The sequence below is a fragment of the Salvia hispanica genome, chromosome 1 (genome assembly GCF_029641045.1).
Source record: "Salvia hispanica isolate PSC_SH4W2 chromosome 1, Shi_PSC_v1, whole genome shotgun sequence".
Taxonomy (NCBI): domain Eukaryota; kingdom Viridiplantae; phylum Streptophyta; class Magnoliopsida; order Lamiales; family Lamiaceae; genus Salvia; species Salvia hispanica.
In genome coordinates, this window is record NC_142692.1 from 52,670,000 (window position 1) to 52,683,893 (window position 13,894).

General features: G+C 36.6%; 1 protein-coding gene across 1 annotated transcript; it reads right to left on the reverse strand.

The window, feature by feature from the left end:
• Positions 1–1,271: 1,271 nt before the first annotated feature.
• UVH3 (5'-3' exonuclease family protein) lies at positions 1,272–9,193 on the reverse strand. Its single transcript, XM_048121396.2, has 15 exons — positions 9,021–9,193; positions 8,690–8,940; positions 8,421–8,593; positions 8,227–8,347; positions 8,061–8,138; positions 7,916–7,969; positions 7,503–7,687; positions 5,608–7,384; positions 4,188–4,382; positions 3,833–3,918; positions 3,146–3,350; positions 2,931–3,067; positions 2,761–2,845; positions 2,071–2,559; positions 1,272–1,988 (listed from the first exon to the last, which is right to left on the reverse strand). Exons 1-15 carry the CDS (start codon positions 9,106–9,108, stop codon positions 1,410–1,412), a joined length of 4,503 nt encoding a protein of 1,500 aa, XP_047977353.1. The 5' UTR covers positions 9,109–9,193; the 3' UTR covers positions 1,272–1,409.
• Between the last annotated feature and the right edge of the window lie 4,701 nt (positions 9,194–13,894).

Below are 13,894 nucleotides of genomic sequence, written 5' to 3' on the forward strand. Positions count from 1 at the left end.
GGGTTGCGGGTCAATCGGGTGCGGGCTAGTCGGGTTGTGATTTTCTTCGGGTTATAAAAGTTCAACCCTAACCCTAGAAGCTCGGGTTTCGGGCTAGCCCAGCGGGCTAATCGGGTTGCTATCGATAAAATTAACATGCGATCAATCCAATAAATAATGGTGAAAATTAGTTATATTTATAAATTGTAAAATATTTAATTATGATATATTTGAGATATATGCTTAAACTCAAACATAAACACCATCATATACTAATATTTGAGATTTATGCAAAATAAAACATAAACATAAAGAAATTTTAAAGTATGTTTTCGAAATTTAAATATATTTTTTTAGTGAACTTGAAGTTTCTAATTTATATATCTATTATTATGTTAATATAAATTTAATATATCATTTATAAATTTAATATATAAAATTGAAAGTTATTTGTTTAGTAGTCTATATCATAAAATAACCAATGAAGTGTCGAATTAGAGTCAAACAAATAGAACGATAGAAATTTTATCGGGTTTTCGGGCCAATCCATCGGGTTTTCGGGTCTGGCCCTAACGGGTTGCGGGCTAATCGGGTGCGGGCTAGTCGGGCTGTAATTTTATCGGGCTAGAAATTTTTAGCCCTAACCCTATAAATTTGGCGGGCTATTCGGGCCGGCCCATGGGTTGCGGGCTACATTGACATCCCTAGCTGGGGGGCCCAGTGGCCCCCCAGGCCCCATAGTGGCTTTGTCACTAAGTGGGACTCTATTACTAGTTATAGTAAAAGTGAACAGGGACTCCTATTCGCAGATGGACTAAAATAAAAAAATGAGATTTCTATTCACCGACGGAGGGAGTACATTATTATTCCATGTTTTGGCCGTATTTTCAAGGTTGTAAGAAACTTGAAGTCCCGTTTATTACATTTCAAAGTATCCGAACGCGAAATTTACGTGAATTTATTAGTCAAAATTTACTTGAATTTATTAGTCCCTCAATTTTACTTTATCTTTTACCATTCCACTTTAGAAGAATAATTGTTCAAATACAGAGTAATGGTTAATTTGTATATATAATGCAAGTAAGCATTGCATTGTAGATTCCATTTAAACAAAAAGTAGTATACATTGACAAAAATTTTGTATACGAAATTGGATATTTTAGATACTAAATTAGGTTTTTTGGGTTTGGTTTGATTTGAGCAAAAAACCAAATCGAAACCTGAATGTTCATCCCTAGTGAATATACAAATCCTGAATATTGGGGATTAGTTATGAGTTCGCCTCTGAAATATGGATAGTAAAAAACTTGCATAAGAAGGGAGCATAAAGGATTATACATAGGAAGGGAGTATACAAGGACAACACGACCGGAAAAAGTAAGCTACTGCTTCAGATTTTGCAAAAGAAAAGCACAGAGTAACACACAACCTCACTTTTTTCGCCTTTTCTTTCTCAAGTTTGGCATTGCACGAAGGGATACCATGTTCAATCTCTTGAATTCACCCTCGGTGTCACTTCTTGATGTGTCGTCGTTCCTGTCTAACTCGTTATCAGGCATACATGTGCCCTCATCTGAAGGTCTTGATGTATTGCTTTCCCGATCTTCTTTCAGCATGAGATCAGCACCAGTGAGATGATCAAGCATGGTTTCTCTTGTTGCATGGCCATCTTCATCATCTTCATTCATGCAGAACCCGCCTCCAAACTGAAGATAATCATTCGATTCTTGCCTACGGCCAGAAGGATCTTCTCTTGTTTGAATATCAATCTCACCCATTTCATGTGTCAGATCTGTCTCCAACGCATTGTCACCGTTTTTTGTTTGTATGCCAATCTCATTTATTCCGTGTGACAGATCTGTCTCATGCAATGTAATGTCACCACTCTCCTTTAGAGAATCATCGATGATCTTTACTGCACCACTGATTTCTTTATCCCCCTTTAACATTACTTCTTCCATGAAAGGCGCACCCGCGTTGTAATTCACATATTTCCGAGGTCGTCCAGACTGGAGTTAAGCAATGAGATTTCATTAAAAAAGGACTAAGTTGATACCCCACACACACACACACACACACACACTTGCATACCCTTCGTAATTGAGGAGGTTCATCAGATGTGTGGGATTGCAATACTTCACCATATCCACTATTGCTGGCATCGTCATAGCTGGTTCCAATATCAGTTTTCTTCTTTACTCTTCCACTTCTCTTTCCTTTGCCACTTCCTCGTTGTCTTCGCCGACCACGTGATTCATCATCTACACCAATAGATTCTTCCAACACTCTACGATAATTTCTTTTCCTCATCTGTCCTTTTTTCAGTGGCTCAATGGATGGTTTTGTTGTGGTAACAGCACCATCCCCTCCTGCTGAATTTAAATCTAATTGGTTTCCTTCATCTTCACAGCGCACCACTTTGCTTTTCATGCCCTTCCTGGATGATTGTTGAGGTGTTTCACCCATCACAGCAGAAGATTTAGACCCCGCTATTCCTTTGACAGCCTTCTCTATTCTCTTGCTCCGAATTTTGGCAAATCTTTCATTGAAGGTGTAAAACGCTTCCAGTCTCAGTTGCGTCTGTATCAACAGACCCACATAAACAAGTACAAAGGTGTCACATCTTTAGAAATGACAGTTATGATGTGAAAATGGAGTGAAAAGGAAAACTTTGTTAACAGCACTCCATTTTATGCACACACGATTATACCATTAGTGCCTTGGTTGTTTCTACTACTGTATTGAGTTAACAAGGCTGGAATCAAAAGGAAGAGTGATCACCTCATGCTTGCTGTACTCATTCAGCACTGGTAGCAGCAACTCATCAGCTTTAGAGGCGCCCCAGCCAAATTTCTCCAGACACAATCTAGGTGCCAATTCAATGAATGGTGAATTTTTGTCATTTCATTACGCTTCAGCCTTGAATACAGAGGTGACAGATGAAAACTCACTTGCGAAGAACAAAAAGATCCGGTTTTCCCCATGCAAATGGTTCGGTTGATTTATCCACTTGTGGGGAAACATAAGCAGAAATCACAGCATCGCTTGGAAAAGAAGAACTGACGTGCCAATTTTTGCTCACATTTCTCTGATATGCCAAGAAAATGAAAATCATGAACATAAACAGACAAACATTTGGATGAAAATGTAAAGCAAGTCAGTTTACATGCTTATCCTTGAAAATCCGTTTTTTCCTTTCAGCATCGTCGGTGCCTTTTGGTTCTTCCTTTCTTGAGTCACCTCCTGCTTCTACATCTATTTTCCCAAGGATACTAGGATCCGGTGATTCAATCCACTCTCGAAACTCACGAAGACCATCTTTCCCATGAAAAGCATTAACAACCTCAATCGCATTAACAATGCCGACACCGCTGCAATATTACAAGAGATTAATATGCAATGCCAGTGAAACTAAGAGGCTGACCACCAGAATTCCTGCAAAAGATGTTGTGACACAACAGATATCTGTACAGCAGTAATTATTACTTTAATTAACTAGATATCTCTTCAGTACATGCCGAGTCGTGTTTTATTAGCCTGAGTCTTTGATTAGTATGTTGGTTTTCTGAATTAAGTTCTTGGGTTATATTATCATTGAGTCCAACATGTAAACATATGGCCTAGGATATCATTAGGGTTTAGTCAGTTTCTCACTCATATGGCTATTGTTTCCTATGTTTCATCATTGACAAATACGTTGTGTCCTCTTTGGAGAAATAGCCTCTCTTCGGACTAGAGAGTTAGTTTCTATTTCTGTTCTTTTGTTGGTTTCACCTTCACTCTATCAGCAACTGTATTCAGGATTGACACAACAAGTAATGAAAATATTAATGACAGAAGATGAAAACTTTACCGAATGCCTTCAGTGTAATCACTTCCAAGAAGCAATGCCATATGGATTAGCTTTTCTTGATCCAAGCCAAGCTCATTCTCAATATCCTAGAAACCAACAAGTGTCAGAACACTTAAAATCAATGCTTAAGCGTAAAAAAGATAAAATTTACTACACAAAAGGTCGGTGTGGTACTTCTATGAGTTCTATCTAACCAAACAACTTTAACATGCCATGGAAATATTGAAGCAACATGATATGCAACAGGAAACCACAGCTCATTGACAAAAAGTTAATCACAAGCTCAATTGAGATATTTATGGACAATATTAATACCTACAAAACAGCTGTTATAGTATATAAGTTACAAGATCACCTTCATCAAATATGTTTCCACATATTTGCGATCATCAAAGATGTTTTTGTAGACACACTGAGACCCAAATAAGAATGCATCAGAGTCATCTGTTACCACACCGTCAACAAGATTTGATAACTCCATGAAAGCACATTGAGCTTCAGCTTCCATTGGTGCAATGATGTATGGTAATCCAAACATTTGAAGCAACTCCTACATAATAAAGAAATGTTTGCAAGTCATATAGGACAAACAAAATTAAGGAAAATTACCCAAAAATAGAAAAAAAAAAAAAAAAAAAAAAAAAAAAAAAAAAAGAATTCCCAAAATTTCAAGCATAATCAACACCAATGCACCAAATCAACAATGAAGGCAAGGATTCCTATCATAATAATGTCACAATCAACCTCAACATTGAGTTCATTTTGTGTTTGCAAGGGAAAATAATAAAACATTATTTAGAACTGTAATGCAAAACAATTCATATCAGCAATAGAGGCACAAGAAAATAAAATAACTGCAGGCGTATTCAACACTCAACTCCATTCTGATTGTGACATGCATTAGCACAAAATTCTGTTAGAGAAAAAGAAGCGAATGGAAACTTATCGAACACTATGGAAATGAAATGCAAAATACAATAAGGAGTGAACTTCAAATTTGGTCGCCGAAAAATGCGCTTTGCACCTTTCAGGTCCCTGAATTAGGAAAAATATCGTCGCAGGTCTCTGAATAAGAAAAAAAAAATCATTTGAGGTCCTTAATTTCCCTTTATACTCATGAACCCTAAAAGAAACATAAAAGACTTTTTTTTCCCTTTATGTTCCCCTTATCTCCTCTTGTAATAGCCTCTCTTTTCTCTTTCTCCCGTCTCTCCTCTTTTTTGATATGATACTATGTATATGACAATTAAATTTTTCATAAATTAGAAATATAAATATTGTATAATTTGCCTATTATATAAGATTCTCCCACATGGAATTGCCAAATAACAATAATAATAACAACAATAATAATAATAATAATAAATTTAATGACTGCATTAACACACTCCTCCACTACCCATCCATCATCTTGTAATTGCTACCCCACCATTTCTAGCACTGAAAATCATTATATCCCCCACTTTCAAGTGATTCATATTCACATACACTGACATTATATTTGCCACATGTCAAAGCTCACAATGAAGTTGGACACACAGCCAACTAACTGGCTTATGTCAAATGCACCACAACTTTTTTAAGATGGAAAGATTGTGCCACTGAATCTTATGCACCAGATAATTAATTGTATGCAAGATCGGAATCTTCAAGCATATATTTTAATCAATTTTAAGAGAATTTTGAATATGCTGGGAAGCCCAAGTTTTTTGTTATTGTGGATGTTCAAAAGCTATAAGAGTGTGAGAAAACATAGGCATGCCCACCAAACAGACCTGACATTCAGTAAACATCTCATTGTTGACTGATCCTGCATCCCTCTCCAGCCTCCGCTGCTCACTTCCTAGTTCTTCACGTTCTTTACCTAGAAATGCAATTTCTCCCTCCAAGCGATCCTCAAGAATCCTTGGATCCTGATAATCATTACTTTTAATTTCTGTTTCCATTAAAAAGTTGCCATCCATTTCATCCTTGTCTAAATTATCTACACCAATTCCTGAATCATCAGCAGAAGTTTTGCCAGGATTCCCAGTACTACTCAAATGAACGTCTAGCTTTGCCTGAGACATGTTCTTTACATAAGCAGAACCAGAATTACGCAATATGTCATGTGATGAACCAGTGATCACAGAGCTACTCATATGATGCACAACCTTTTCAGTACAAAAATTCACTGGCTTCTTGATAACATACCCATCATTATCTTCACTACAAGCGTGTAATGGCTGTTTTTTAGAATCTGCTACTGGGAGTTTGTCTGAACCCACTAGTACCTCACCAGCTAAAGATCCCTTTTCACTAGGATTCCAAAACTTTGAGTCTAAATTGGTTGTTTCAGGACTCGGTACTACAAATGAAGAAGTTGTAGTTTCTATATTAATTTTATCAAGATCATTCATTGAGCCAAATGGTTGGTGTAAATTGTCGGCTGAGGTGAAAATCTCAGGCCCCTCTTCCCCTGGATCGGCAAATATGCAATCGGTACTCTCATCAGCCATTACCCCAGCCCTTTCTGACGAGAAATTTTCCTGAAAATCCATCACGTCTCTGCAACCTGATATATTCTCTGAACTTCTTCTAATTGCTTCCTGCAAAGCCGCTTCTTCTTCCAAGGCACCCTTTGTAAGATTTATATTGCTTTCACCTAGAGAAGAAAATGATTTCAATTGAATGTCTTCAGACGGTTCCTCACATTCGATTTCTCCCTCATCACTCATGTCCCCTACTTTCAGACACTCTGTACTTTTCTTTCCTTCTGATGCATGATTTTCTTGGAAGTCATACATCGATAAATCACCCTTTATGTCTGCTTTTCTTCTTCTATTTACCTCCTGAAGAGCAGATGCTCCTTCAAGACATCCCTTCGGAAAATGTTTCTGGCTTTCTTCTCCTTCCTCCCACTCAACTTCTTCCTCATCACTCATGCCCTCTTCTACATTCTGATATTCTGTACTTTTGCCTTCAATGGCTCCGTCCTCCCAATCATTATCTGAAGTAGTATGCAAAGGTGGTTGAGATATCATGGAATTATCAACAGAAAAGTCTGTAATTGGGTCACCAGCCACCAGACGAGCAAATAAATTATCATCAATATCGCTATATCCATCAGGCTCTATTGCAGCTTCAAAAGAAATCTCAAAAGAAGTACCAGTTAACACTACAGGCTCCCCTATTTTGTCACCATTATTCACACCAGTAGCTTCCAGCTGCAGGTTTATGTGATGTGAATCATCTGGAACACCTGGAGAATTCCTAGTAGTGGGAGATCCATTATTACCCTTTTCATTTTTTTCCATGATCTCCTGATTCATTAGTGTCCTCAAATCTACATTCCTCTGCAGATCTCGTGTCATACTGATCCCAGTGTCTCTTACATCCAAATAAGTCTCAACATCATCATGATATGCCTTTTCAGATTCAGCCACAGTTGGTTCAGCTGCCACATCAGATTTTTTCATCCGCTGATCTATATTGACAGCATGAGCAGAAGACACTACTGATGGGGGCCGACGGTCAACCCCATTTCTCTCTTGTCCAACAGATGTTAGGGATCTGGTAAAATCAAGAAAAAAAATCACTTACAAAGCATTACGGTGTTTTTAAAAAAACAATACAAAATTTTTTAAATTGTTGTACAAAGGTGCAAAGTATAAGAGACTAAAATACGCACTCTTTATCCCCGGTGAATGATGAGGAAAAAATAAATTCCCTGTTGGGTTCAGATGCAATTCGCGATGTCTGCACACCACCTATGCCCCTCCCTGCAGCAGACTTCTGAACCCCATCTATCTCACGGCGGAATGCAACTGTTTTGAGATAAGCTTCTATTTGTAACTCCGAAAATCTTTCTGGGGCCTACACAATAATACACTTGAAAGGAAAGTAGAAAAAACTCTTAAGGCTCCACGTACGTGGTAAAAAGATTAGCAATAAGGCAATAAGGCAATAATGCAAAATATATTTGCCATCAGGAAAATTAGGATGTTCATAAAGAAACAACTCCAGAAAATCTGCCAATACAAATAAGAATATACGATGTATAGACAAGGGCATATTTGAGGGCTTTATGGGAGCTGTTTATACCTTTTTGACCTTCTGGTACTTCTGCCTATTCTCAGCCATGAGTCTCTCTCTCATCTGTAAGCAGGAGATTGACAAATAAGGTAAAACACTCATGATTCATAAACTAGAATTTATAGACAGAACTCAACAATAAGATGGAAACCACCTGAACAAGAAGATCAAGTTGCATCGACGGAGGCAAAGAAGCCAAAACAGCAGGATCAACTTTATCATGCATCTCGGGCTGTAAGAAAATGTGACAAAAGGAAGCACCATGACAAAACATTTTGAGAAAGTAAGCCATGCTAGTTCAATTTATGAATCACACTTACTAGTATCATTTCCTCATCTCCATCATCGTCCTCGTCAAGAAGTTCATCATCTCGAGCACCTGAGGTTGATGCACCAATGCCAAAACCCTCATTCTCTTCTGCAGCAATAGAAGCTGCCAACCTAAATCAAATGGTTTACAAAAGTCATACTATAGTTTACAACAATAAGTAACCGAGAATTTAGCATAACTCACATCTCGTCTAACTCTACTTGACGGAAACTTGAAGCCACATCATCATCACCTTGCAACTTGTTTCCCGGCTCATTAACAGATTCTAGTTCGACGGCCTTTTTCCCTTTGATATCATTTTCCTGTCTCTGTTTTTTAAGATCTGCCGCCAACTCTTGCAATCTCATTGTCTTAAGCTATGAACAAAAAATTACTTTTCCTGGTTGATTATGAGTTGAAGGAAATGAAATAGCCCTAAATTAAGATAAAGGGGGAATTCACAAGGAACTCACATGATTGAGTAACAACTTCTCCGCAGTCTTTCTGATCTTAACCTGGGCATTCTCACGCTGGCGGCGGCGAGCGATGACAGTGCGGCGCTTGAGAGCAGGCGTGCCACCGTCGAAGACGAAAACCGGCTTAGTTCGAAGATAGAGAAGCTTGCAAATTCGACGAAAGAAGCCCAATATGTGGGCGTTCCTGACCATTTCCCCTTTTTCGTCCCGCATTGCCTTCAGAAACTGTATCATCCATATGCTCGCATCTGGAGTGTGAGAGAGAGAGGGTTTCGATCATAAAATTATTTCGATCATAAAATTAATTAAAGCTTGGAATAGGAGTTACCGATCGCGAGCCTCTTGCCGGCGAGGGTTTCGATGGAGACGCGGCGGCCCACGGGGGCGAGGAGTTCCCAGAGGCCGTGAACTCCCATTAAATTGGTTACTATTCACAAAATTGTTTATCAGTTCTACACTTTGCCGTTATTGTTGATTTTCAATTCAATTCTCCGAATCTATTTATGTAAAAATTGGTATTTTTCTGTGCCCGACCAGAATTTAAAAAATTTCAACTCAACACAAGCCGTCAAATCTCGTGGGCTACAAGAAAATATTAAAGGAAACGATGTCGTTCCCAATTCTAATTTCAAATTAATTCTATTACTAAAATTTTAAAAAAAAAATTGGTCGAAATTCTTCTTAAACCATTATGTTCCGCGTTTAATTTTGAATAGAGTAAAAGGTCAAAAATTGATTCGGAACATATGTTCATTTTATGATTTTGGCCATATATTTTATCTTTTGAATTTTTGCATCCATTTCAACTCGAATCACAATTAGTCCTACATTAACAATTCGTCAATTTTTAAACGGTTTTAACCCGATTTAGATGGTTTTAACAGTCACATTCGCGTTAAAACCGTTTAAAAATCGGTCAAAATCAGGTTAAAATCGTTTAAAAATTGATGGAATTGTTAGTGTAAGGTCAATTGTGATCTGAGTTGAAATGTTTAGGATGCAAAATTCAAAAGATAAAGTATAGGACCAAAATCATTAAAAAAGGCATATGTTTAGGACCAGTTTTGGCCTTTACTGTATTGAATATCGTTGCTCCCCCACTATTCAACATTTGAATAGAATAATTCAACCCTCTTCTATCTTTTTTCAGTATTAGGATTAATTTGAAACTAGAGTTATAAACAACATCATTTCATTTAATATTTTCCGGTAGCCCAATGCAGATTCGACGTCTGCCAGTATGGATAGATTTCAGTCGAATTTATTTTAATTCGTGTTGAGTTGGGAAAAAACCACAATTGGACAAAGTTGGTGGTATTAGAGGCTAATTTTAAAGTCGGTGGGAAATAACAAATTTTCCTAAAAATTTATGGTTTTCCATGCCAATATCCAAAAAAATAATACTCCATCTGTCCCACTTTAGCAATCCCAGTTTTCCACTTAAGTCCATCCCACATTAGGATTCCTAGTTAGAATCTTTCATAAATGGTAGTCTCTTTTTGTTCCTAAACATATGGCCAAAATACGAAGTTGGTTCAAAACATTCACTTTTTGAAAATTGACTCCTAAACAAACGAAATCGCCGTCGGAGTGGTCCTTTTTTACAGTCTCATCAAAAACTGACAGTCAACGCACGATTAGTGAATTTTTAACCTAATTAGTATACCAATGCATAATTAATAAAAATAAAATAAAATATTAAAAAAAGAATTCCAAAATATGAATTTCTCTCTCTTCTTTTCTCCGACGTTCAGCACCGTCGTGGCTCCATGGCTAGTCGCGTTCCAGCCGTGAGTCCGTCATTGTCGTGGCGCCTCGCCGGTAATCGGAGTCCAGTGGCTACTGTCGCTTTGCCTCTGGTGCTAGGAGATGGGAAATTTGGGGTTTTCTGAGCAAGTGGATGTGTTCTTCGATTATGGGTGGTGGGGTGGATTGATCAAGAGGTCGGTTAACAAGGCAACAATAGTATAGCTAAATGTCAGTATCGGGATATCGAACATAAATATAGAATTTCAAAGCGTCATATACTATCTATAGACACAATAGTTTTGATTGAAATAATTAGCTAGACATAAAATAAATAAAGCAAATAGAACAAAGTATATAAAGAAAGTAAAACAAGCAAATGATGGAAATTCAAGGATATTGATTTCACAATAATGGTTTATACAAGGCACAGTAATGATACCCTAGTACAATTCATGCTTAACTAGAGCGAGTCACACAAGTATTGCTCATGCAGCACAAAGTAGATTAAGCACTAAGGTTGTCAGGCTTAGATTATTAACTCCAAATAGAACGATTAGACCCTCAAGATGCCCTCACTCTTAGTTAACAGTACCTTTTTAGGGGGAATTAATTGCAGTGCTAACTAAGTCCGTCTAACATGCAAATCCTCCCTCGATTGTTTACATGCCAAGAATCAATCATAGAATGTGTCACTAAAACATGAAGCATTATCGAACAACTTAAAATAAAGTAAACAAGAACAAACAGATATAAAAAATTAGAATTATATAAACCAAAAGAGTTACTAACACATCCCTAGAATTCTTATAGTTTAGCTATCTATAGACAAATAGCAAAAACTATAAATAAAAGTACAAAATATAAAGAAAAGCAAACAAAACCCAATGATGAATTGTATGAAGTTTTAGTCTTCTGTTGCCTTGCTCCAATCTCCAAGAATGGTGGATGGAATGATGGAAGAATTAGAGTTGGAAGCTATGAATGGTTGATATTACTTATGGGATGTATATAGACTTGAAAAAGGTTTAGAATTGGTAATTTTCGTGCCCTACAAAGAATGGAAAAGTTTTGGCTTCACGGGGAAAAGTTATGTTAAGAGTTATTTTGGATTGGATCATATCTTAAATAATTCATTGTTTTTCTTTCTATATTATATTTTTTACTATTGATCTCCCAATTTTGAAGGTATATTGTTGCCTAGCTTTCATTTCGCAGTATGATTTGGAAAATTATTTGTGAATTCGTATCCGAGATTTATTTTTGACTGAGGCGGATTTTTTTTTTTTTTTTGTGTATGTGGAACTTGCAGGGCAACAACGATGATGATGACAATTACAACACCGATGATTCTTTCATTGATGATAATGAGTTGGTGTGCACTGCTTTTTCATCAAATTGCCTTTTTTTTGTATGCACATAGTGTGTTTGATTTTATCACCATGAATCAAACGTACTACCACCTTTTTTATAGGAGGAATCTCCAAATATTACAAAACTTGAGAATGCCTTTGGAGATAGTTGGAGAAGATAGTTGCACAATGTATCTCCCTGTTAGTATTGCATCCTACTTTATTTCTATTATTTTAGAGTGATTCATGCAATATTCATTGTTTTGTGTTTGTGCATAAACAGTTAGACCACCTTCTCCAGATCCTCAAAATCATGCTAATCAATCTAACTCACGCAAAAGGAGATTGCCTCCAAAATAAAGCTTGAGCTTGCAAAAGTTAGCAACTGAATTATTTCCTCTTTGTTATAGAGCTAACTATTTCTATCATTTATGTATGTGCATTTCCTCTTTGTTATAGAGCTAACTAATACTCCCTCCGTCTCAGATAATTTGGGACGTTTTGACCCGGCACGAGTTTTAAGAAATCTAATGGAAAGTGAGTTGAAAAAGTTGGTAGGATGTGGATCCTACTTTTAAAGTACTCCCTTCCTCCCATGTTACTTGCACTATTGCTTTTCGGCTCGTCACAAACTCCTTACACTATTTATAGTTTAGGTTAGAATTAATGCATTTAATTAATATGTTAAATTAAGTTAAGAGGTCCTTTATTAAGTGATGTCTCATTACACTTAAACTTCTAATTTAATTAGACTAAAAAATCAATCCCAAATTTATGGCCTAAAATGAAAAGTGCGAGTAACATGGGACGGAGGGAGTATTAGTTTTATAATAAAATGTGAGTAGGAATGAGTTAGTGGAATAGAGGTCCACTACCAAAAATGGTAAAAGTGAAATGAGACAAATTATGTGGGACGGCCCAAAATGGAATACTGGGTCGAATTATCTGAGGCGGAGGGAGTACTATCATTTATGTATGTGCTTAACTGGCCCGTCTTTTAGTTTAAGTCAAAACCATGTCCTTTATTGTTCCTGGGCTCCTGCTATAGACGGATTCCAAAAGAAGAGATAGACCGTCTAATGAGCATTTTGGGCCACGTGATGAATATTACAACACTGAAGGTATATTTCCACGTTAAGACCAAGATTTTTTTACTTTTAAGATTACTTTGTTTTGTTCTACTTGCTATTTGGCTTTCACATGAAAATCGTCTATCATTTTTTTTGGTTGTCTTTACTGTTTGATGACCTGGAATACTCAATGGCTGGATGGTCTATCTAACATCACATGTCTATATTTGCGGGTTGAAGACTTTATTTATGCAATTTCGAAAGATCAATCTGATGGAGTTTTGCCAAATTTTATTTTCTGTAGTCTGAAATTCTCTCTTTTACAAAACTTTGGGGGATTTAAATGAGTCAAGTATCCTGATCAGAACCATCAATTGAAATTTAATTAATGTTTTTCTTTATACATCCATGCTACTGTCACATTAGTTTAGTGACTCTCCTTCTGTTTCCTTTGATGTTAAAACATTTATACATAATTTTGTAAATATATGTTAATAAAATCATGAATCTCATGTTGAGTAATAGAATGATGCCAAGCATCAGTACGATGGTAGAATGTTCGAAAAGGAATGCTACAATGGAAACTACTTAGGAGGTATATATCCATGTATGGTTAAGGAAGTAAGTTGCAAGTTCACTCTTTAATGTACGTACATACCTAGAGCATAACAATAAATTAGTTGCCCACTCTCATTGTAAGTTCTAAAGATGCCTAAGTTCGTAGGTGTATCGTCATAGTTTCTATAGTTTTTGTATCTAAGAAATGTTATATTAAAACACTGTGGGCAGCAGCGTTTCTCTTATAAAGAATTCTTAAAGTGAGTTGTAGCGATCACGGCTAGAATTCTAGCATGTTCACATATTTTTTGTTATTGGAAGGTCTATTCCATGTCACACGTGATGGACTCACTATATATTTTATTATCATTAGATTACATGTATATATGTAAGTGATATTGATAGCAATGACATAAGTAAGCCGGTATATATATGTGAAAAAAATATATGGTAGTTTATGGCATTTACGTCATTGG